Source organism: Pongo abelii, chromosome 7, assembly GCF_028885655.2.
Source record: "Pongo abelii isolate AG06213 chromosome 7, NHGRI_mPonAbe1-v2.0_pri, whole genome shotgun sequence".
NCBI lineage: Eukaryota > Metazoa > Chordata > Mammalia > Primates > Hominidae > Pongo > Pongo abelii.
In genome coordinates, this window is record NC_071992.2 from 10,424,173 (window position 1) to 10,450,602 (window position 26,430).

The following is a 26,430-nucleotide window of genomic DNA, read 5'->3' on the forward strand; positions in this document are numbered from 1 at the left end:
ACTACCATGGACATTCTTTAAAAAATTAGAAAAAACTACTTCAAAATTCATATGGAATGTAAAAACAGCCCATATACCCAGGACAATCCTAAGCAAAAATAACAAAGTTAGAGGCATCATGCTACCTGACTTCAAACTATATTACAAAGTTACAGTAACCCAACAGCATGGCAGTGGTACAAAACAGACATATAGATCAATGGAATGGAATGGAGATATCAGAAATAAGATTGCACATCTACAACCATTTTATTTTTAATGAAAACAAGCAATGCGGAAAGGATTCTCTATTTAATAATAAATGGTGCTTGAAAAACTGGCTAGACATATGCAGAAAACTGAAACTGTACTCCTTCCTTATACCTTATACAAAAATGAACTGAAAATGGATTAAAGACTTAAATGTAAAACCCAAAACTATAAAAAATCCAACCCCATATAAAAGTGGGCAATAGCTGGGTGCAGTGGCTCATGCCTGTAATCCCAGCAGTTTGGGAGGGTGAAGTGGGCAGATAACTTGAGGCCAGGAGTTCAAGATCAGCCTGGCCAAGCTGGTGAAACCACGTCTCTACTGAAAATACAATAAATTAGCCAGATGTAGTGGTGTGCACCTGTAATACCAACTACTCAGGAGCCTGAGAGAGAAGAATAGCCTGAATCTGGGAGGCAGAGGTTGCAGTGACCCAAGATTGTGCCACTGAACTCCATCCTGAGTGACAGAGCAACACTCAGTCTTAAAAAATAAAAATTTAAAAATTTAAAAAGTGAGCAAAAGACATGAATGGACACTTCTCAAAAGAAGACATTTATGCAGCCAAAAAACATGAAAAAAAAACCCAACACTACAGATCATTAGAGAAATACAAATCAAAACCACAGTGAGATACCATCTCATGCCAGTCAGAATGATGATTATTAAAAAGCCAAAAACAACAGATGCTGGTGAGACTGTGGGGAAATAGGAACACTTTTACACTGTTGGTGTAAATGTAAGTTAGTTCAACCACGGTGGAAGACTGTGGTAATTTTTTAAAGACCTAGAATCAGAAATACCATTTGACCCAGCATTCCCATTACTGGGTATATACCCAAAGGAATATAAATTCTTGTATTATAAAGATACATGCATGCATATGCTCATTGTAGCCCTATTCACAATAGCAAAGACATGGAATCAACCCAAATGCCCATCAATGATAGACTGGATTCAGAAACTGTGATACATATACACCATGGAATACTACACAGCCATAAAAAGGAATGAGATCATGTATTTTGCAGGGACATGGATGAAGCTGGAAGCCATTATTCTCAGCAAACTAATGCAGGAACAGAAAACCAAATACACGTGTTCTCACTTATAAGTGGGAGATGAACAATGAGAGAACATAGACACAGAGAGGGGAAAAACACACACTGGAGCCTGTCTGGGGGTGAGTAGGGAGGGAGTGCATCAGGATAAATAGCTAATGCATGTGGGCTGAATACCTAGGTGATGGGTTGATAGGTACAGCATACCACCATGGCACACATTTATCTATGTAACAAACCTGCATATCTTGCACATATAACCCAGAACTTAAAATGAAATAAAATAAAATTTTAAAAAACTTTATTTTGTCTAACCTTCCAAAATGCAGGGATTACAGGCATGAGCCACTGTGCCTGGCCCTGTTTTATCATATCTGAACAAGATTTAAGACATCAGTTTGAAAAGAACCCCTCTATGACAGCAACGTGATTTCTGCCAAACCTGAAGCAAGAACAAACATCAAATTCATGGTGAAGCTGGAGTACAGAACATGGTGAAATAAATTATTCTTTATGAAGGGTCTATGGGAAAAATGATCTGAAGAATCAGTCATTTACAAATGGATATCTTATTCTAAGAAGAGATAATACAATGTTGAAGATGAAGTCAACAGAGGAGGGACATCCATGCCAATTTTTGAGAAAAAAAATATTTCTATGCCCTGATTGAGGAGGATTGACAATTCACAAGAGATATTATAGCCAACACCACAGACATCTCAATTGGTTCAGCTTACACAATACTGACTATAACGTGAAAGTTGAGAAACTTTACATTTGATGAGTCCCAAATACCCTTGTGCCTAGATCAGCAGTGGACAAAAGCAGAGCTATTAGTGATTATTTTGAGCAAGTGGAATCAAGATCCTGAAGCATTACTTTGAAGAATTATAACAGGGAGTGAAACTGGCTTTATCAATAAGATCCTGAAGACAAAGCACAATTCAAGCAATGGCTACCAAGTGGTAGAAGTGGTCCAGTCAAAGCAAAAGCAAACTTCTCAAAAGCAAAAGCCATGGAGGTTTTGTGGATGCTCAAGGCATTTTTCTTGTTGACTTTCTGTAGGATCAAAGCACCATAACATCTGCTTACTAGGAGAGTTCTTAGAGAAAATTAGCAAATACTTTTGCAGAAAAGCGCCCTGTAAAGCTTCACTAGAGAGTCCCTCTGCACCACAACAACACTTCTCTTCCTTCCTCTCATCAAACATGGGTAATTTTGCAAGAGTTTTCATGGGAAATTATTAGGCATCAACATTACAGTCCTGATTTGGTTTCTTCTGACCTTTTTTTCCCTAGTCTTAAAATAACTGTAAAGGGCACCCATTTTTCTTTAGTTAATAATAGAAGACTTCATTGACAGGGTTAAATTCCCATTACCCTCAGTTCTTTAGCAATGGACTGAATGGCTGGGATCATCCCTTAATTGAGTGTCTTGACCTCAGTAGAGCTTATATTGAGAAATAAAGTTTATATTTATATTTTTATTTTTAATTCAATTTTTCACTGACATTTTTAAATCCCTTCACAATTCACGTTTGTCTCAAAGGTATTTAAATTTAGAAATCATAACAAGTGTGAAATAAAGAAAATTATATAGAGAGAGGGAGAACAGAATCTATAAATATGCATGTTTGTGTACATACATCCATATACATACATATGTGTGTGCATGCAGTAATTTTATTCTCCTAAAGCAATGCCTCTGCCTTCCACCCTCACTGCACATGTCCTAGTCCTGTGACGTCCCTGGAACTGAGCGCCTGATTTCCTTCTCTGCTTCCCACATGAACAGGGAATACAAATGGAAACCACGCTCTGTGGTTGCTGTTTTGAAAATCCATGTTCCCCACAGGCTGAGTTTGGCATCTTACATTCCAGTTCCCATTGTAAAAAAGCAAGCAACAAACAAAAACTACAAAAGAAAAAATGAAATATTTGAAAGTCTAGAGCCACAGAGGTTCCGGATCCACCCACCACCCACGGTGACCTCCACAGCCCTCCAGGCCTGAGGGCAGTTATGCCTGAACAGCCTGCCTCCTCACCATCCACGCAGGAAAGTGACCTTAAACTTCAATAGCTATTACTCTGTTCCACAAGGAACCAGGTCAACATTCAAATTCAGTGGCCTGACAACTCTAAGCTTTGGCCGGAAAGTATTGGAAACATTTAACGTGCAGTGGATGAAGCAGCCCGTCTCCACTGCACACAACACACTCGCAGGGAATCAAAGGAGGAGACTCAGGATCCGCTGGGTGGAAGTGAGGACAGACCCAGAAACACAGGAGGTGGGGGGGGAGGGGTCAAACCAGGAAGGCTCAGTCCCTGACCTCCTCCTAGGCCCTGCCTCTCTAGAATTCAGTTTTTTCTTACCCGGAAGCGGATTTCACTGATGGAAAAGAAGTTCAGTATTTCTGGTCCAGCCCAGTAAGCTGCTCCCATTGCCCAGCCTTCCATATCCCTGCAGACGTCACAATCCCTGCACCCACTAACCTGACAAGGGAGCTATGCATCACCTGGAGACGGTCCTAGGCCTGAACCCCTATGATGGGGTCCAGGGTCTGTGTCCACTTCTGGTTAAAATTGCTGTAAGGCTGGTCTCTGTCTTGGCCTTCCCTGTTTCCTCTCTGTTCACTTCTCCCCTCCTCACCCCATGTGAAGCTTTTACTCAGGAAATGGATTCTCTCCCCTCTTGGAACATCAAGGACAGCACCAGGACACCGCACCATCCCCTTGACCCTGGAATTCTGTAGACCTCAGTCTTATCCTGAGGACCCCTCCCTCCCTACCTCATTTTTTCCATACTTCTGGGGCCTGAGCCTGCTAAACCTCAGGCTTCCTCTTCACAGTCACAGACTGAGGGAGCCCCCTTCATTCTTGGGCTCTGGCCACAGCTCACCTGCTGCAGGACACTCAGCAGCTTTCAGTAGTTCATCCCGACATCCAGTTGGAAGTGGGTTTTCCTGGAAGGAAAGCAGGAACCCAGAATTACACTGAATTCTAACACCAGGGCCCAGATTCCGCTTCTGCATGGAACACTAAGCTGCAAACACTACATAGGCACTTAATGCTCAGCTGTCCTTCTAACATCAGTTCCAGTTGTGTCCTTCCTCCTTGGAATATCTCAGAAAATGTATCTCCAACTAGAGTTGTTTGAAAGCATCATCCTATGTGATTCCAGACCATCAGGGGGTGCAATGGGTCCTTACCCGTATTTACACTCCGCTTGGAAGACTTAGAAAATCCTGAGGCTGTTCAGAGGGTTAGATTCCCATCTCTGTGTTTCAGTAAAACTTCAGTCTTCCCCGGACAAGTAAGGAGACAGAAAATGTCTAGTCTGTGGCACATCTTTTGCAAGCAATGGCGGCTCCCAGGAATCAAAACTATCAACGAATATATTTGTGAGACTCTGGTCAAAAGAAGAGTCATCCTGCAACTTCAGGTAGGATGGAGTGGTTCTGTGTCTCCTGAGGTGATTTTGAAAAGATCTTGACTCTCAGAAGGATCAAGGAGGACATTTCTGGCATTTCAAGACCAGGAAGAGTGACTGATGGACCTCCAGTGTTACTTGGAAAACGTTTTGTTGGACAGCTTTGTAATAAGAGGATCTTGCTTTGGCTTTCAGGCCTTCACATAGGTTGTTTAGATCATGGAAGTGCTTCTGCATTTCTGCATAGGCTCAGGATGCCTTCTCAAGTCGTCCCTGCAATTATGAGACAGTTGCTGTCTCCAGAGGTCACTTAGAATAATATAAGAGGCTTCACCCTCAAAGGGACACCAGACAATATGGCCACAATTCAGCCAAGGTTATCTGTATTTACATACCTGTAAAGTAACACTCCTAGTTATCTCCATTAACTTGGACATCTTTCATGAATAGGGAAACTCTAGTGATTGTTATATAACAGCTGCCACAAAAATTAACCAATAAACAGAAATGACAAATGAAAAATAATTAATAATCATGATAATGAACACAATGACCTAAATAGTGCGAATTTTAATACTAGTGACAATATGAACATAAGGACACAAAAATTAATGTGGAGATTCTCCTAAATATATGAAAACTTCACAAATTGGGTCCTCTTTGTGAAATTTGGAGTCGGAGTCAAAGAATTTCTCTATGAAATGTGTTCCATGATGGCAAACATCAAAAACAGCAGGTGAAAGAAAAGCAAGCCACAGGAGACCATGGGCTAATATGAACACTTGTGTGCAAACCTCTCTCATCAAGAACTACCAGCCAGAGGTGAAGGGACCCTCGTTTGTGTCCTGCCTACCACTGGGCACACAAAAGCTTTCAGTAGTGCAACCAGATGGCTGGTTTGCCCTGGCTCCCTGCAAAGCAGACACGTCTCTGATCCCCACCAGTCCATCAGTCCTGGAACTCAGAATCCTACATGCAGTAAACATGAAACTCCAACTCCATAGCTGACTTTACCTCCTTACTGTCCTTCTGCCATCTGGTGTTTCAGATGCTCTCCAGATCTGGACTTCTTGGCTCCCCTACCTTTACCAAGTGAACTCTGGATGTATCATTCTCAGTCTTCTCCTGCCATTCCAAGGTGAAACTCACCAATACAGGCATACCCTGGATGGGCTTCCTTGGAATATTTGGAAAACAGTGAGCTTGCTCAGGGGTGGCATGTGCTCTAGGAGTAGAGTTACAGTCTTCCATGGAAACCTGAGAGGACTTAGAATATTCCCAAAGGCCTAAGAAGTCCAATCTGTCCTGGAAACATCAGGAATGATATACTCGGTCTTCCTGAGGCTCCAAAATTTTTCTAAATAAACTCAGAGGTTACAGAACCATTTTTCTCTTGGGAACTGAAGTGGAGTTATTCGCCTTCTGCCAGCATCTCACTTTTTTTTCTCTAAGTTAGCTTTTGAGCCCAGAAGTAGATATTCCTTGTATTTGATTTACACAGGGAGCTTCCTAGAAAGCCCTTGCCTCTGGATATTTTCTGCATTCACTCAGGTATTCACAAAATGCTGCAGTTCTACTGAAAATCCCTGAGATGACCATTTGATCACCTGAGTAACTTTAGACTGTGTCTTCTATGGAAGCCCTGGAGCCTCCCTTCTGGTATTTCATCCATTGCTGGCACCAAGTACCCAGGGTGAAACCCTCCATCAGATATTGTTGGCAATTCCAGTATGGAGATGACACTAACGTGATGGGGCTCAAGAATCAGATGGTAGAAGACCAGCTGGGAGGTGAAGTCTCAGTAGGCTAGGGGCTTAATGTTCAATGCACACCAGACTTCTGAGACTCAGGAGGCAGGTGTGGATCTGTCTGCCCAGTGCCTCTCATCTACAGCCTGGACCAGCTATTTCTTGGGGTGAACTACTGAAGGCTTTTGTATGACCTGGGTCAGGCAAGACTCTGGCCAGACCCTTTGCCATAGTCCATTTGTAATGTATTTCCACGTGGCACAGGTATCTCCACTTTTGCCCATGCTCTCATGTGGCTCAGAATTATTCTCCCTACTGCCACTCTTCTTTGCCATCACAGAAGATATTTCAAGATGTAGCCCTAAGCTTCTCCTTCTAATCAATAACATGAGGGCTCTTATGGGAACATTGTCACAGGCTTACAGGAATATGTTCTTAAATATCTGCTTTTTTATTACTCTCTTCATTAAATTGACATTTAAATCATCAACATTATGATTGTTATTACTGTTATTATTATACTGGTACAGTTCTTTATCATGGATATATTTGTGTTAGCTTTTATGCAATGTTGAATAATTTTTTTATGTTCCTGAAGACTGTTGAATTTGCTGAAGATGATTAAAAGACAACCTTAAAACATAAATACCACAGTAACCCCAGGACTCCTAGTGTACTGCCTGGTGTCCTGTAGAAGAATGGGCTTCCTGAATTATTCTTTTATTTTTCAGGCAAGTACCTATTCATACCAGCATAGGAGACTGATGAAGGGCACCCTCATCTTGCCATGGGCTCAGAAAGAATTCATACATATGCTTTATGTGATAGCAACTCTACATGTAGGCCTGTGAGCCCTAGAATGCACTTTCTTTCACCAAGTAGTCCACCTATAAGTTTTCTAAGTCAAATCCCTCCTCCATGCTTGGATAGGTCATGAATGGCTTTCTGTTACCCACCTAAGATGAAGGGATATTGCTAAATCAGGTTTGTGGCCAAGAAACTTTTGCCTGGAGTGGCAGGAGAGGGCCTACCTCTTCACCAGAGTGTCTGCAACATTTTCTTTTTTCTTCCTATTTATTTATTTATTTATTTATTTATTTATTTATTTTGAGACAGAATCTTGCTCTGTCGCTCAGGCTGGAGTCCAGAGTTGCAATCTTGGCTCTCTGCAACCTCCGACTCCCAGGTTCAAGGGATTCTTCTGCCTCAGCCGCCTGAGTAGCTGGGATTACAGGTGTGTGTCACCACGCCCAGCTAATTTTTGTATTTTTAGTAGAGGGGGCTTCACCATGTTAGTCAGACTGGTCTCAAACTCCTGACCTCATGATCTGCCTTCCCTGGCCTCCCAAAGTGCTGGGATTACAGGCGTAAGCCACCGCATCTGGCCTCGGCAACATTTTCTAAGTCAGTATAGAAGCTCTTTGAACCGCCTTTTCAGTCAAAGAACTCATGAAAAAAGTCATCCAAGAACTTGTGACCTTCTGGAAATTGTCAAAATCTCTACAGGTGTCCAGAGTCATCTAGATCTGTATTGCAAGCCACTGACTGGGTTCCATCATTATTCAAGCAAATGCAAAATATGCCATGCCCAACAAAAAAAATCCAGGAGCCATGGTATTTAGCTGTTTCCATCTCTCTTGCCTCCTGCAGGTGGGAGAGTACTGAGTATCATGCCCTCCTATAGCCTCTGGAGGACATGCCAGTGCCTACAGGTACCAGTAGAGAGGGGCCATGAAAAAGCAGATGACAGCCAGGTGTCTGGGAATGACATTGTCCTGGGGCTTATTGCTTGTCATGAACTCTGCCACTGGGCAACATGTGCGGGTCTGGACCCGTGCCTTCTCTGGATCCCTGCCCCATCAGCCAGCTGTCTTATCTCCTGAAACCTGGTAGGTGTTGGTCAGCATGGTGTTCCAGGACTAGGGTTATATTAACATTCCCTTTTATGCTGAAACCCCAGAAGTTAACACAGGAGTCCCCAGGTGTGCACATACCAACCTCCAGATTGTTTTTCTTCTCGTTCTAGATGTTCATCCTTGCTTTTTGGGACTTGAAATAACCCTAGACAGCCAAATATTTATGCTTATTATCCATTTATGGAAAACTTATATGTCCCAAGTCCATAGGGTTAGTATTATTATCAGTATTAAAACCATTAGTACTAGTATCATGATGATCGTCATTACTGTTAATATCTATCAATATTTTTATTACTGCCATTGTTAATATGGATTTTTCATTATTGTACAGCAATGAATATGGTTTATCCATTCACAAATTGTGTTCAGTTACCAAAGATGACTACAAGGCATGTTCTACAGACATATACACACACAGCTGTCCTGGAGACCCAGCTTTGCCACCAATTGCTCTTTCATAAGATGAGATCCCCCAATACCCACCAGTTTTTCGGGACTCGACCTGAGCTGGCTCAGCTAGACCTGGAAAAGTTTCCTATGCCCAAATGTACTTGGAAAAATTTAAAAGTCTCTTCAGAGGCCCAGTGATAGCTTTTGGCAGCTTCTAAGACCAGGGAGAGTTTCTTGGCCATTCAGCGCCATTCAAATATTCTAAGTAAACTCAAGGATCCAGAAACCCCACTTGCAGTCATGAAATACCAGTGAACAGCCTCTGTGAGTCTCTTCAAGTTTTTCAAAGATGACTGCCTGGGAAGGCTGGCCAGGAAGTCACCCAAGCCCAACCTTCTGCAGGATGTTCTACATCAGCCAGGGACCCAGTTAATTGCCATTGAACAGAAGGGAGGAACAGAGACAGCATGCCTGAGCTTCTGGAAACATTCTAAGGGCCCTTGTTGGCCCAGAAAAGACTGGTGCTACCATATGAGGCACAGACTTGGCAACCTACCTACTCCAGGAACCACAGAAGGTTTAAATGTTCCCAGGAAATCCCAGGAAGGGCAGCCATGGCCCTTTAGAGCCATCAGATTTTATTCTAAGTCTACATGGGAGACAGTGCGCTTAGCTTCATAAAAACACCAGTGGAGGTGCTATCACTTGCCCCAGTATCCAGTCTTTTCTACCTCATCTCAGAACCAGGCAGCCACTATTTCCCAAAGCTGCTGTGCAATGAATGGGGAATATTCTAGGTGTTCTCCTGTGCCCACAAAATTCTGTGGTTGCGCTGAAAGGCAGGAGTCATCCTCCGGAATGCTCTTCAGAAATCTGACAACACTGGTCAAGATTAAAGAAGCTCAATTCAACGTCATACAAAACCAATCACAAAAAAAAAAAAAAAAAAAAAAGAAAAAAGCATAGTGAGACAAAATGATGAACACACCTGCTAATAATCATGAATGACAATAATAACAACAATGATGATCTTAGTGATAATGCCACCAACACTGTTAATGGCAATAACAATAAACCTGAGGTAATGAGTGTTAGGATCCCGATTCACCAATGTGAAGGATGGCGCCAATTTCTGGCCTCACAGAAATAAAGGAAAAGTAAACACCTGGAGGAGGAGGAGGTGAACCTGGAGCTCCCGCCGGCCTCTGGGCGCTTCTTGGTGGAAGGAGAGGGACTTGGTCCTGAGCCTGCCCCGGATCCACCCACACCAGAAACCCGGAGTCCCAGTTCCTGGATGGGCTCAGTCTCACCCAGGCCAGACCCCCCCGGAGGCCAGGAGGCCCGGAGCCCCGGAGCCCCGGAGCCCCGGAGCCCGGGTCCTCCAGCCCTCGCTGCCGCCGCTTCTCGCGGAGCCGGGCCCCCCTACCCCGCGCCACTTCAGCCTCTGCGGGGCTCTGGGAGGGCAGCGCCGAGGATGCTCCGGGCCCAGAGGGAGCATCTGGGCCCAGCGGGGGTATCCGGCCTCAGGCGGATACTGACGCCCTGAGGGCGGGGAATAGGGTGGCCTGCGCAGGGCCCGCCGTGTCGGGCCTTGCAAAAAGAGCGGCCTCTCCAAGGCCCCTACCGGAACCTCCCCTGAGGCCCCAGCCCCAAAGCCAGGGCGATGGCGCCTCCCTGACCATGGGTAAAGAAAACTCAGGTCCTTCCTGGAGACTCGGCCTGCCGCGGGAGGCAGATTGCGCATGCGCCCTGCATGGCCGGAAAGATGGGTTTCATTGCCCTCTGCCGGCCATGAGGTGACAGCACAGGACGTTTGGCCTTAGTGGTGGACCTGAGTCTGAATCACTGAAATTCAGGTGTAGATTATTCAGTACCTTTCTTTTGGAAGATCAAATGGAAATTGAGTACGATATCTTGTGCTTTAATTAAAGAAGATGGAAATAAAAAAGCAAATTCAAAAATCAGTATACAAAAGTCGATTGATTCCCTCTATGTGGAGGGAAGACGAGCTTGAATAAGAGAAACATTCTGTGTTATGCTTTAATAATGGCTGGAGATCTGCCACCATGCATTTGTCAAATCCCGTAGAATTTCACAGCACAAATAGTACATCTTAATGTGGTTCAGGAGTACATGTAATGTCAGCCACAGTTTGTGGGTAAATTACACATTTAATTAAATAGATTAAACAATAAATAATGATATGAGCTCTGCCTGGACATATTCCTTGCGTCTCCAACCAGTTTGCCAAGGGCTTGAATTTCTTGCTCATTATCCTCACACTTGGCATAAACCCTGGCTGCAGAGTAAAATCAATCACTTGTGGAGATTTTTTAATATAATGACGTGTCAATTTCAACCATGGATAAGGCCATTTAGCCTTAGTAAGTCCTATCGTATTAAAATTGTGCCAGTTTGGCAAAATTTCAAGTCATCCCACTTGATATTCAGGAAACATTTTCTCATGAGTTTTAGGTTCAGTACTGAGGCTCCTTGATGGACAACACATTTTCCAATTCTGAGGACAAGGCAGAGGAGGCCCCCTCTGTGAGAACTTTCATTTTGCTTCGGGAAAAGTACATTGAATCAAATATAGGAAAGGCTTGCAAGGTGGCTGACTGGTTTGGCTGTTTTATCATGCTGGTATTTTATCTTCTGGACTGCAGTAAAAGGAGCACAGCTGTGTCAGTCTCTGTGTAATAACTCAGGACTTACCTGAATAAAATGTGGTGTGTCATGAGATGAACTGCTACCTCCAGTTAGAGAGACTCCAGGGACAAAATTTCAAGAGCCTTCTGAGGGATAGAAGAGAAGAGCTGCCTTATTCTCTGATCCCAGGTAACTGCTCAGAGACAGAGGCAAGGGCTGGGGACACCCAAATGCATATACTAGGTGTCTTTGATACAGCCTCCATTTCCCTGCTAAATCTATGCAATGACCCACTGAGAAATCTGGCAAGTGGGGCTGAAGATCGCTGGTGTGTCAACTCGAGGGTTGGAAGGAAAGAAGTGGTTTTAGTGGACGTTGAAATAAAGGGAGGTGAGCTGTGAGGAAAGAGCTGTTGAAGACTGGGGAGACTCAGAAGTTGGGGTAGAATCTCAAACAATAATCTCAGCCAAGGAGTGCAGATGCAAATCGATTTGTTAGGGCTCCATAAATGAAACAAGGACTTCTCCAACATACTAAGTTTTTTCAACAACCGATTGTATTCTTTCAATATTTGTAAGTATTGATCTTTTGGAAAAGTTTAATGAAATTTCTTATATAATTCTGCATTCAATTTATTCCCTGATCACTTTGCTATTATACATTTACATGCCACATTTTTATGAATAGACATTTTCTCAAATTTCTGAAGTATTTTGCTAAAGTATGTGTTAAGAGTTTTTTCTAGAGGTCCACCTTCTTGACTCACTTTTCTGATGAGAAATCTATCAGGTTTCTCCACAGTGATTTTCAAGTTTGATAGCTCCTCAATGTGAGAAACTTAATGTCAACTAAGAAATGAATTACCACTAAAGAATTTTCTCCTTTCAAGATGCTAACCATGTTTTGTCCAGTGTGAAATCTCCCATGTGCCACAAGTGTTGCTTTATGAAGAAAGGATTTCTCATGATTTTTCATTGCATAACTTCTCCAGTAAGATGTATTTGGTATTCCAGGAGAATTCTTTGCCCTTGGAAAGACTTTCCCTTGTTATTTAGCTTATAAAGGCTTTCCTCTCTTGTTTTCCATTTTAGCAGCATTTTATCACTGTGTTTTCTTGTGAACCTCAAGCCTGGTTCTTGGCTGAATGTTTATTCACAGAAAATACAAACAAAGTGTTCATCCAAGTAAAGTTTTCTTATGTTATTTGACAATAAATTGCAAATAAAAACATTTTCACACTGAATGCAGAGTTAGAGATTCTCTACCTGAAAGTCTCACTTGTTTTAAGTTAAAGCTGTTGCTGAAGACTTTTAGTTTATTATGTTGACAGTTTCAGCTCTCTCATGTCATTTATGATTAGATCATTAACAAGTCTTTGGTACATACATGTCATACAATTTCTCTTCCATATGAATTTATTGATGTGGACTGAAGAATAAAGGTAACTGAAGTATCTTCTCTGTTGATTACAGTATTTCTTCAAAATGTGAGTCCTTTGGTATGTTTAGATGCTACAACTACAGCTGAAGTCTCTTCCACATTCCTTACCTTCGTCATTCCTAACACCATGTCATCTAAAGTCAGAATATGTTCTGAAGAAGTTTATAACTTTCTCTCCAGGGTGAATTTTCTGATGCTATTTAAGATTAGGACATTGACTGTAGGCTTTCCCACATAAATGGCATTCATATGGCTTTTCTCCAGTGCATGTTTTCTCATGTCATCTAAGGTTGGAAGACAGACTGAAGGCCTTCCCGCATAGAAGACAAGCATGTGGTTTCTCTCCAGTGTGAATTATTTTGTTTCCTCTAAACCCAGAGCTTTGACTAAAGGCTTTCCCACTTTTATCACATTCATAACACTTTTTTCCAAGGTGAGTTCTCTCATGTCTTCGAAGGTTAAAAGGGTTGAATAAAGGCTTCCTGACATTGATGACACTTTACAGTCTCTCTCCCGTGTGAGTTTTCTCATGTCTTCTAAGGTGAGAACACTGAGTGAAGGCTTTTCCACATAGATCACATGCATATGGCCTCTCTCCAGTGTGAGTCATCTTGTGCCGTCTAAGGTGAAAGCAATTAGTATAGGCCTTTTCACATAGATTGCATTGATATGATTTACCTTTAGTATGAATTTGTTTATGTGGTTTAGGGGACAACTGATTACTAAGGAATTTTCCAGACTGTTTGCTGACATAGGGTTTCTTTCCACTATGAGTTAACAAACACTGAGTTATTGTGGAACTGTGAGTGCAATCTTCTCCCGAATCATTACATTCAAAAGGATCCTCCAGAATGAGAGAGTTCTCCTTTGGGGGCAAAGATTAAAAGCTCTTAATGGTTTACCCACAGATATCTATATATTCATTTCACTACCTTTGAATCCTAGACCAACCATTCAGTGGTAGACTCCAGTTGAAATCTTTCCAATGTTACTTGTGTGAAAGGAAATGAAATTTGGGACCCCAAACTCATTTAACCAAAGGGAAAAATCAAGCTGGGAACTGGGTCACACAAACCTGCCTCCCTCTTCCGGTTCCTAAATAATATGGCTACAAGATTAAAAGCTACACACCTCCCCCATATTTTGCCCACAAGGAAATTCCTCATGAGCTGTTGAAATTAAACCATGGCAATGCAGACTGATAGCTTGTCTTTACAGGTGCAGTCATCCCCAATTCACCAGACACAAATACATATCTGATTGTTTCCCTGCCCAATTTTGCCTATGTTGTCTTATGTAAAATGCAGCTTTTCTGCATTATTAATCTGCTTCATTTGTTTATGTCATCTTATGTTCAAAAATCCAGATTCACTGAGCCAGAAAAATGCATGAATGACTATTTTTTCTACCCACCTTTTACATGAAAATTGTGTACTTCTCAATATCCTACCCTTTGCCCTTTAAATTTGGAGCCTTCAAAATCATCTTTGGAGAAAGGCATACACCTGTTTCCTGGGTGCATGTCCTTAACTTTGGCAAATAAATCTCCTAAAATGATTGAGACTTGTCTTGTCATTTTTCTCGATTGACATTTGCATACACATTATCTCCTGCAGATACAGATATGTTCTGTAAGATCCCAACTGCAGACTTATTGCATTAATTGTGATGATATCAATATCTTTCAATGTCTGGGTATGAGAAATGTATATGCACTTGTTCTGTTTTAGAGATCTCATGTTATGGTTTAGAACACAGGTCAATTTATTCACTTAATTCAAAGTATCCAATTTTTTTTGCTTAGAAAGCATTTAATGCCAGCCTAATTACACTCAGGTGATTGTGCTTCATTACTAATTTTACCCATTACCATGTCTTTAACTTAGATGACTGGTGTACACAGCTATAAAACTTACCATTGTCATACTGGTGGATGCGTCTTTTCTGATGATAGGATGCATGGATGTCACGTGTCTTTTCTTAAGGGCACTTTCCCTGTCTGAAATAATTGAAAAATAAATTGTTACATTTGTATTATGGTGATAAAATTGTTTGAAAAGCCCCAAGGCCCATTTACTTTTTTAAAAAAATTGACACTTAGATGTGGCAAGAGTGTCAAATGAAGAAACTGCTTGAATAGAAGAAATAGATTGTACAGTGTCAGCAATTAGAAAAGATTTTTAAAATTAAAATGTGGAAAGAGTTAAAATGGAGATGAGATATGGGACAGGTAAATAGAGGGATAGTCTTCACAGGGGTATCAGGAAAAGAGTCAGCAAGTGAAAGTTTAACCCCAACAAGTACATGAATTATCCTTTTCCCAAAAGTAAAAGAAAAGGCAAGAGGACACAAGAGTAGCATCTGACACAGGAACAAAATGATAGTAACATCTAAGGAATTCTGCTCCAGTAGCCTAACCTACATTTTAGAAATTATCATTCATTTAATAAAACCACTCATTAATATTCAACTGATATTATTCATTGAAAACACCTCCTCCTATTAGAGCACAGGACCCTGTTGCTTACCTGGATTCTGGTCTGGAAGAAATTCTCTTCCTTCCTGCCACAGCTCTTTTCCTTGCTCCAGCTGTAAAGTTATACAGGATTTGCTTACCTGGTACCTTGTTAGTGGAAAGAATACATGTGTTTTGAGTTCACTGTCAATAAATGAGCATTATCACCAAGTGCAAGGCAGGTTATCAAGGAAGAATAAAAACAGTGAAGGTCAGCTCAGGCCACAGGACCTAGAACACAGAAAACTCCCCAGGAGTTTTCTGAACCAACGTGAGACTAGAAAACACATCCAAAGCAAAGGTCCATCAGGAAAAGAAAATTCAAAACAGTCAGGACCTACGAATGCTGAGTCCATGCCTGAGTTCCAAGACACAATGCATAATACACAATCTTCTCAGAAAGAGAGTAATTAAATCTCTGCACAGTGTGTTTATTATTATTCTCACGCTGAACAAAAAAACATTCGATTTACAAAAATAATTGGTGTTCTATATGGAAAAGATATTGCTATTGTTTTCACTAATTGGTCTCAGCCTAAGCATACACTAAAGCAGAAGAGTTATTTAGAAAATATTTAATTTAATACATTGAAAATATTCATTAAGTTCCCAGGTCTGTTATGAGTATTAGAGACTGAGTACCAAAAAAACCATGAAATCCTTGTCAAGATTGCATTCTAATTGAGTGACAAACTAAATAAAATAAAATAAAAAGAAAGATATTTATTTCAGATAGATTTAGAGAGTTCAAATTTTTTCAGATGAGATCTGTGAGAGAATCAGAGAAGAGATTAGAGTGAGATATGGGGAAGCTGTTCTAACACTTATTGAATGAATGAGCGAATGTGTGTCTACATATGTACGTGAATGTTGAGGGAATCACCAAGGGACACCAGGTGACTGATATTTTCCAGCATCACATCTCTGTACAACTTTCTCTTGGATGTGTCCTTCATGGCCCACTCTTCCTGGGTGAAGTCAATAGCTACATCTTCAAAAGTCACTTTCTTCTAAAACATCACAGACATTTTAGTTTAGACAGAGAAATCCCTTTCAATGTCCGGAAGAGGAAGGCTGCGATGACATAGCTAGCAGCTGCGTATGCAGAATACTCAGTGTTTTGGGTTCCAGCCAGTTCATTCTCAGTACTAAGCTGGTATCTGCCTTTCATATTCACTCACAGAGATATACCCACTCTGAATCCATTAAACTTTACTATAAAGAAATATCGCATGAGGTGTGGCATAATATAACCCAGATATTTTTCAATAATGTGTTCATCACCTCTACATAACTGATTATAAAATTTTCACTTGAACATTCATAAATAAAATGAAATGTACCATGAATTTCAAGTAAATTACAGATTTGTCACAAGGCAAATAACCATGATTTACTACTTTTTAAACATGACTGTGATGAAATAAATTATTTCTCTAGATGAACCACAGGTTTCTCACCAATCAAATGGTTAAAAGACCTATTATGTGTTTTGAATAATCTAACGAACTAATAGAAAAAGTGTTTCCTATCTCGCAAATATTTATTAAATATAAGTCATTGGTCCCTTATTCATTAAAAAGTTAGAAAGTAATGAACCAGATTCCAGCATTCCTCAGAACCGAACAAGCTTTATGCAGAATATAGGATTCAATTCATACATATAGTCTCTCTAATGTTATATAATTCAGGTGTTCATGACAAGGCTTAAAGACAGCCCAGCAGCACAAGACAAGACCGCTGAGGTTGCTATACTGAGGAAATCTTAGTCTGATGATTCCTGTGATATGAAGCCTCCTGTTCTCAACTTTCTCTCGGCAATCCAAACATCAGTTATCATTGTTTCTCTTTTAAATTTACCTTGTCACTTCACTTGTTCAAGGATTAAAAAAGCCTCTTTATTGATTTTTTTCTAACCAGCCCTTATAAAGCATTTCCACAGAACCCTAAATTGTACTCTATCTCCTATATTCCTTCTTCTGAGTGTGCAACCATAATTAAATAATTATATTTCTTATACATTACTTTCAGTTACCAGAAGGCAAAAAGGTTAATTACCAAAAGGTAAAATGAATGGGGATAAGAATAATAATGACTTCTTTAGTTATCCTTTCACAAGGTTTTTAAAAGCACAATTATATTTTATCAAACTTTTCTTTTCCCTCAACACTGCATAGCTCTGTCCCAAGTCCTATCACACTGGATTTATTGAACTCAGCTGCTAGAACATCAGACTCATTGTTGGGCAGTGATGTTCTGCTCTTCACTCATCTCTATTGCCTGCATTCATCACAATCCTAAGTCTATTTCAGCCAGCAGTACAGTTAATGGGTTAATTATTTCCCATGAGATTATAGGATAGATAGAAGAAAAAGAAATATATAAATGAAACCTCTCATATCTTTTTTTGTAAATAGCCTTAAAAGGGGCTGGAATAAAGTAGTGTAATATTAGAAATTATATTGATAATTTAGGAGTCTTTGACACATGATACCCAACATAGAGTCCTGAGAAAACTTAACTGGAGGCCAGATACCTGAAAGCCTCCTAACTGCATTTGGAACACCCAGGCTGGGTGGATTTTACACAGTGAAAACAAACAAAAAAAAAGAATAAAAATGAAACACCTATGCAAATTGGAGAAAACTGCCCATTTGCCAGCAATATGGGTATAATTTCAGTAGAAAGAGGCATCCCCTACTCACTAGTGAATGCATTGTCAGGAACTCAGTTTCTCTCTGTCTTCTTCTGGATTTCCACTTGCAGACACTTTAGGCACTAAGAAAAGGGGAGGTTGGAGAAAGCACATGTGAGAAACCCCTCTTGTGCACCATTTTCAGATCAACCTGTGATGAAAAGCCAGACTTTCACTGAAGTGTGACATCACCTGCACCACAGCCTAACCAACAGACACAAACACGCAGAGGCCTCTCCTCTTTTCCCGTGGTCAAAATTAGGAAGCCTATGACTATGGTTCCTAATAAAGGAGGATCACAGATATCTTGTGAATGAGAATGTCAAAAGCACTGGGTTTTGTATGTTAATTGGCACAAGCCCAGATATTCAATTCCCTCACTGATTTTAAAACACAGGGATCCCTGACTCCATCCACAGGTGGAATATGATTTCCACCTATAGATAAACACTGGGATTTCTCAGATTTTATTATCCTAAGTTTATGCCCTAGCAATGTTTCTCCAACACCCACCACAGCCTTCTGAAGCCTTACTCCTCTTTTACTTTCACTCAACTCTGACTTTTGTCTTTCTCTTTGGAACTTGGAAATAATCAAGTAAGAATCTGTTTTATGGTCAAGTGCGGTGGCTCACGCCTGTAATCCCAACAATTTCGGAGGCCAAGGCAGGAGGATCACCTGAGGTCAAGGGTTTGAGACTAGCCTGGCCAACATGGTGAAACCCCGTCTATACTAAAAATACAAAAATTAGCTGGGTATGGTGGTGCTTGCCTGTAATCCCAGCTACTCAGGAGGCTGAAGCAGGAGAATCGCTTGAACCCGGGAGGCAGAGATTACAGTGAGCCGAGATCCCACCACTGCACTCCAGCGAGGGTGACAGAGCAAGACTCTGTCTCAAAAACAATAATCTGTTTTAGGATGGGGATAATCAATTCAGGGATTTATTTCACTTAGAGGGTCAACACTCCCATCCTGCTAATCTAGCCCTTAAAATCTCCTGCATGAGAAATTAGCAGGAGTACCCTGAGTCATGGTGTTTCTGTCCTGTGTACACAGTCACAATCCTCTAGGATACTCAGAAAATACAAAATGACTTAGGGGTGGGAGAAATTTAGCAGCTCAATCTGATATTTTACTAACGTGGTATCTAAAATTCTTGCAATCATGGTTTATATTAGTCTTTGTTAGTTGCAATATCTTTGATTATCATGATACATATTTGCTGAGAAATACTGATGTCCATGTATATATTCATACATAGATATGTAGGTATATAGGTGCATATGTTTATATGAACGTAAGTGTTTGAGACAGGAGGAAACATGCATGTATTATTTCCCTGCTAAAAATATAAAAATAATTAAATATATTTTATGTACAAATGATAATTTTGTGTCATAAACAAAAAATTTACTGACCCATTTCTACATGAAGTCCAGGAAAAATAAAAAGGGTAACTTTGTATTAATTGTGACATTGTGCTTACAGATGTACACATATTTCCTTATTTAACCCTCATCATAACCCTGCTGATTATAGTTTATTTACCAGTTTAATAAATGATCAACAGAGTTTGAAAAATATGACAAAATTAAAAAATTAGAAAATGTCCCAGCAATACTTTTAATGATATTCTGCCTGTCGCTGCCTCTTCTTGCTTTTTGACAAAATTACTCGCCTAACCAAGGTTTTCTATGATGCTGCGGACTCCAGCATTTAAACCCTGGTTCCCAAACATCACTGTGTCTGTTTTTACTGCCACATTTAATGCACATTTACAGACTTCAACAAGCACTTTTCAATATCAACTTTTTTCTTATTCCTTGGACTATTTTCTACATCTGTTCATCAAGACTCCAGTAACATATGACTCCATCTGCCTGTCCCTTCCATGAATGTACCTGACAGCACATGTATTATGTAGTCTAAAATTCAAGCAGAACCATAATTCAAGCAGAATTTTGAAGTCTGTAATTCCTTCAAAAAAATAAGATATTAGAGAATGCCTACAAAGCTTCAGTGAAACCAGCTGTGACCCTTAATATTATTACCATTTAAACCCTTCCTCGAATATCAAAATAAGATTTGGGCTTTAGAAAATATTTGTGTGTAATTATAACCCAAACATGAACTAAAAGTAATTTAACTGGTCATATACAGACTGTGCCAGGGACAAAAAAGGACAAATATTATAGGAAAGTTAAAGCATACTTATTTCATAAAGGACTCTTGTGTGGAATCTATAAAAACTATTTCAAGATGTAGACATTAAATATATTTTAAAACACATATATCCACAAGCAATCTTTAGGAGAAACTTTTAAAAACTGATGTTATGGGTCTAAAATTTTCATTAATTCATGGAAAAAATGTATTGACAAACTTTTCACCAGAGCAGGAATAACAACTTATGTATTTGGTGACTTCAAGATGAGAGCCTGCACAGCTTAGTATCTCCCTCCAGATGTCTCTCTCTCTTTTTTTTTTTTTTTTTTTTGGCGGAGTTTCACTCTTGTTGCCCAGGCTGGAGTGCGGTGGCGTGATCTCGGCTCACCGCAACCTCCACCTCCCGGGTTCAAGCAATTCTCTAGCCTCAGCCTCCTGAGTAGCTTGGATGACAGGCATGCGCCATCGTGCTCGGCTAATTTTGTATTTTTAGTCGAGACAGGGTTTCTCCATTTTGGTCGGGCTGGTCTGGAACTCCTGACCTCAGGTGATCCGCCAGCCTCCGCATCTCAAAGTGTTGGGATTACAGGCGTGAGCCACCGTGCCCGGCCCATATCTCTTTAAAAGTCATGAGAAAGGAGCCAGTCTGCATCGTCTATATTACCTTAATATTTTAAGGGCACCCGTAACAATTAAGAGGCTGACTTTTGACTTCCTAGCCCTTTCATGGCTATTTAGACACACCTTAGTGAAGTATGAGGAATGTAGTATTAGGTATCAAGTTCCTGGACAACAAAACCATGTTCTCCAACAGATCTTCCGTAAAAATAGCTGATGTCTATATTCTTTTGCCTGTCCTTTCCCTTCCTTTTAATTCAGAACTGCAGTCTCTAAAAGTGCTATTATTTAGTAGATTCTCTCAATTCTCAACACCAGTGCTATACAATGTTGAGTGACATCTCAGGTGCTAGGGAAACAGCAGCTGACATTCTCGCAATGCACAAATAGAAAAGCAAAGATCACCACAGAGTAAAAGAGAATAGGTTTTTTTTTAAGTATGAAACCAAAACGAATCTATATCAGATTACACTATAAATGGAAAATCCTATTATCTTGATGGGATTGCAAGCCTCTCATGGCTTCCAACATCCAATCTATTCAAAGCAGTTCAGGAATGATGAAAGTGGAATGGAATTTAAAATTATTCTAAGGTTTTATGTGTGAAAGCACCATGCCCTGAAACAAAATGTTTATTTTTAAAGTGCATAATGAACACTGCATATGAAGTTTGTGTAAAAGGAGAGAGGAAAAATCTCACATTTTACAAAAAGGAATATGCAACATATTTACATAAAATAAAATAAAAATTAAATTAAAATAAACCAATGGAAGACAGAATCTCCATCTGAAAATCAAGGGAGAAATCTATTTTAAATAAACTTGGCACAATTTTTAAAGTAAGTTATGAAAAATAATAATACCTGAATATAGTATGTAAAAGTACCAATACAATAAAGCTAAAATAATACCCATGGAAAAAATTATTTTCTGTACATTATTTTAAAAAAAAATCTAAGTACTTACCTCAAGAAAGTAAATGAATGAAATTTAAAAATTGCCTGAGAAAATCTATGAAAGGAAATGAATATACAGAAGCAGAATATAATTTAACTATAAACCACACAAATAGAGTTTAGAAATAAGTGGTAGCCAACATGCCCAACAGGATTTTCTGTGATGAAAGAAATTCTCTATATCTGCATTGTCCAATGCAGTAACTACCACACATATGTAGTTACAGAATTTCTAGTTTGGCCATGAATTTGGCTATTACTACTAAGGATATGCCATTTAGTTATTTAATTATAATTAATTTAAACTTTATAGTCACATGTGACTAGTAGTTACAATATTGGCCAATGCAGATCTAGAATCTTGGAGGAGGCAGTTAAAATAATGATATATGGTCAAAACAAAAATGGAAAAGGCACACAAATAGTGAACACACAATATGAGAATGTGAGGTAACAATTTGCACAATAAAATTTAATAATGAGATGCTGCCTTAATGGGACTAACGTCTAATGATATACAAGGCTTCTCTTGTTACAGGTAGAAGAGCATGAGCAGGGCAGGAGAGAGCTCTTCCCCTACCCACTAGAAATGTCAAGTGATGGCCTGTCAATTGTCACATTGCCTCTCTAAAAATGATAATTAGGCAGCACCAGAGAGAGGCCATTTCCTGATGGTCTACACCTGTTAACATCGAAAATGTTAATTAAATGCAGACCCCAGGAAGAAGCAACTTCTTGGGCATGCATGTTAAGAGACAAAAATGGCAAAGTATAATCTTCCGGGGGCACACTCCACCGGAAAAGGAAAGAAAGCTTCAGATGGACATGCATATAACTCCCTAAGCACACCGTGCATGCTCAATTTCAAAGGGTAAGGAAAGCACTGTGCATGCTGGAAACTCTCCCTAAAGGAAGAATCGTGGGAAAGAGGAAAACCCATCACAGGATCAAGGTTAAATGTTCTTTTCTTTATTGGACCTTCAGGCATCTGCTCGGGTCTCTTCCAAGAGAATTTTCCTTTCCTTCCTGTTCTAAAGCCTTTTTAAATAAACTTCCACTCCTGCTCTGAAACTTACCTCAGTCTCTTTTTCCGCTGTATGCCCCTCAGTCAAATTCTTTCTTCTGAGGAGGCAAGGAATGAAGTTGCTTATGGACACATGCAGATATGCTGCCAGTAACTGGAATCTCTTCTACTGGTAACAGTATCAGTGTAAGGGAATGAGGCCAGATCACATCTCAGTGCTTGGAGAACTCACCAGAAATAAAAAGTTGGAGGATTCAGTGAACTTATCTACCTTCCAAGGCAAGTCCCACAAGCAAGAAGCAAGATTCTCTTTCCCCAAGGTCTTAAACTCTTCAGATGCTCCTTCTCTGGGAAAATGCATCCTCTGATTGGCTTCCCCTTATATATGAAAAAAATAATTAATAAAACTAATAACCGCTACATTCCAAGAGACATGCCCTGATTGCACAGACACTGAACCTAATCAAAAACTTCATTCTGGAGACACACCTTGTTCAATTTGATTGGATTTTTGAGACAACTACTAAAAACCCCCACATAAAGTTGGAAACCAAAGAGTTAAGTCTATTTTGAAGAAAAATACGAAGATTTATTCATTTTTTTATTCATAAGTGCTTTTGAGTGTATTATATGTACTAGAAAGCATTCGCGGTCAAGGGATACAGCAAGAAACCAGACAAACTAGAGTCTTATGGGGACTTTATATTCTAAAATTCTTTGGCGTTAAACTGGACTTGAAAAAAAATGGAAGGTGAATGGATATAAAAATTTCAATGTTCATGATGATGTTAAAAAATAAAATATATTGCAGAAATGAAATCAGGAAGTGATAGGGGTCATGTAGTATTTGTAAGACCACTGGTATTGTCTGAAATTCAAGCAGCCTGCAGAAATTTGGGTAACTAAAAGGAAAGCAGATGCTAATAGAAGACAATGAAGAAAGGGCCTCAAAGACATTTCAGAGACCTTGGCTGGTGGCAGCCCCTCCCCTCAAAGGCCTGGAGGTCTAGAAGGGAAGAATGGTATAGTGGGCTGGGCCTAGGGCTACACACCCGGGGACACTGCTTTAGAGGGTGCAAGCCATAAGCCTTGGCAATTTCCAAGGGGTATGAAACCTGCAGGTGCACAAAGTACAGGAATACACTGCTGATAAAGATATACCTGAGACTGGACAATTTACAAAAGAAAGAGTTTTAATTGGACTTACAGTTCCACATGGCTGGGGGGAGGCAGAAGGCAAAAGGCATGTCATACATCACAGCAGGCAAATGAGAGAATGACAGCCAAGAAAATCTGGTTTCCCTTTATCAAATCATCAGAACTCGTGAGACTTATTCACTACCATGAGAACAGTATGGGAGAAACTGGCCCCATGATTCAGTTATCGCCACTGGGTCCCCCCCACAACATGTGGGAATTATGGGAGTACAATTTGAGGTGAGATTTGGGTGGGGACACAGAGCCAAACCATATCAGAAGCCTTCACCTGGATTTCTAAAGATGTATGAAAAAGCCTGTATGTCCAGTGGAAGTCTGCTGGGGTGAAGACTTCATTGCGAATGTCTACTACAGCAGTGCAGAGGGAAAATGTGGGGTCAGAGCCCCCACAGAGTCCACACTGGGGCACTGCCTAGTGGAGCTCTGAGAAGGCAGCCACCATCCTCCAGACCCTAGAATGGTAGATCCACTGACAGCTTGCACCCTGAGCCTGGATAAGGTGCAGGCACTCAACACTGGCCCTTGACAGCAGCCATAGGGACTGACCCTTGTATCCAAAAGAAAATAAATTGTTCTACCATAAAGACATGTGCACTCTTACATTTATTATAGCATTATTTGCATTAGCAAAGACATGGAATCAACCTAGATGCCAATCAATATTAGACTGGATAAAGAAAATACAGTATATGTACACCATGGAATACTACGCAACCATAAAATAATTATGTCTTTTGCACCAACATGGATGCAGCTGGAGGCCATTATTCTAAAATAATGCAGGAAGAGAAAACCAAATACCATATGTTCTTAGTTATAAGTGAGAACAAAGCATTGGTTACACATGGACGTAAAGATCAGAACAACAGATACTGGGGACTACTAAAGGGGGAAGGGAAGGTGGGGACAAAGGCCTGAAAAACTATCTATTGGGTATTATGTTTTCTATCTGGGTTACAAGATCATTCATACTCCAAGCCTCAGAATCACACCATGTGTCAATGTAAAAACCTGCACATGCATCCCCTGAACCTAAAATAAAAGTTGAATTTTTTTTTTAATGGGCAAAATCTGGCTAACATGGTGAAAACTTGTCTCCATTAAAAAAAAAAAAAATTACAAAAAATTAGCTGGGCGTGGTGGCAGATGCCTGTAGTCCCAGCTACTCGGGAGGCTGAGGCAGGAGAATGGTGTGAACCTGGGAAGCGGAGCTTGCAGTGAGCCGAGATCACACCACTGCACTCCAGCCTGGGTGACAGAGCGAGACTCCATCTCAAAAAAAAAAAAAAAAAAAGGGCAAAGATCTGAATAGACATTTTTCAGAAGAACAGATACAAATGGCCAACAAATATGTGAAAAAATTCTTACCATCTCTGATCGTCAGGGGGATGCAAATAAAAACCACCGTGAAATATCACCTGATACCTCTTAGAATAGCTATTATCAAAAAGATGTATAACAAGTATTAGCGAGGATGTGGAGAAAAGATAACCCTTGTATACTTGTGGTGGAAATACAAATTACTATGTCCATTTCAGATAATAGTATGAAGGTTTCTCAAAAATTTTTAAAATAAAACTACCTGCTGATGAGGCTGTTGAGATATAGGAACACTTTTACACTGTTGGTGGGAATGTAAATTAGTTCAACCATTGTGGAAGACAGTATGGTGATTCCTCAAAGACCTATAATGAGAAATACCACTTGACCCAGCAATCCCATTACTGGGTATATATCCAAAGGAATATAAATCATTCTATTATAAAGATACATGCACACATATGTTCATTGCAGCACTATTCACAATAGCAGAGACATGGAATCAACCCAAATGTACATCAGTGACAGACTGGATAAAGAAAATGTGGTACATATACACCATGGAATACAATGCAGCCATAAAAAGGAATGAGATCATGTTCTTTGCAGGAACATGGATGGAGCTGGAAGCCATTATCCTCAGCAAACTAACCCAGGAACAGAAAACCAAACACTGCATGTTCTCACTTACAAGTGGGAGCAGAACAGTGAGAACACATGGATACTAGGAGGGGAACAACACACACTGGGGCCTGTTGGGAGGCAGGTGGAGGGAGAGTATCAGGATAAATGGCTAATACATATATGCAATGGAATATTATTCAGTGTTACATAATAATGAAACCCTGTCATTTGTGACAACATGGATGGACTTGGAGGGCATTACGTTATATGAAATAGGCCAACCACAGAATGACAATTACTATATGATTTCACTTGTATTTGAAATCTAAAATAGACAAGTACACAAAAGCAGAGAGTAGAATGGTGGTTGCCAGGGGCCGTGGTGCTGGGGAAATGGGTAGATGTGGT

At 40.2% G+C, this 26,430-nt stretch overlaps 1 protein-coding gene and 1 pseudogene across 1 annotated transcript; both read right to left on the reverse strand.

Annotated features, from left to right (window-relative positions):
* Window positions 1–1,925: 1,925 nt before the first annotated feature.
* Window positions 1,926–10,541, reverse strand: LOC134761906 (collagen alpha-1(XXII) chain-like; annotated as a pseudogene).
* A 1,899-nt stretch (window positions 10,542–12,440) lies between these two features.
* On the reverse strand, window positions 12,441–23,221 carry LOC129060878 (zinc finger protein 705A). Its single transcript, XM_063726481.1, is given in 7 exon segments — window positions 12,441–13,352; window positions 13,354–13,391; window positions 13,394–13,751; window positions 14,803–14,885; window positions 15,415–15,509; window positions 16,257–16,411; window positions 23,093–23,221. Coding segments are annotated over 7 exon segments (1,044 nt in total). The 3' UTR covers window positions 12,441–13,166.
* Between the last annotated feature and the right edge of the window lie 3,209 nt (window positions 23,222–26,430).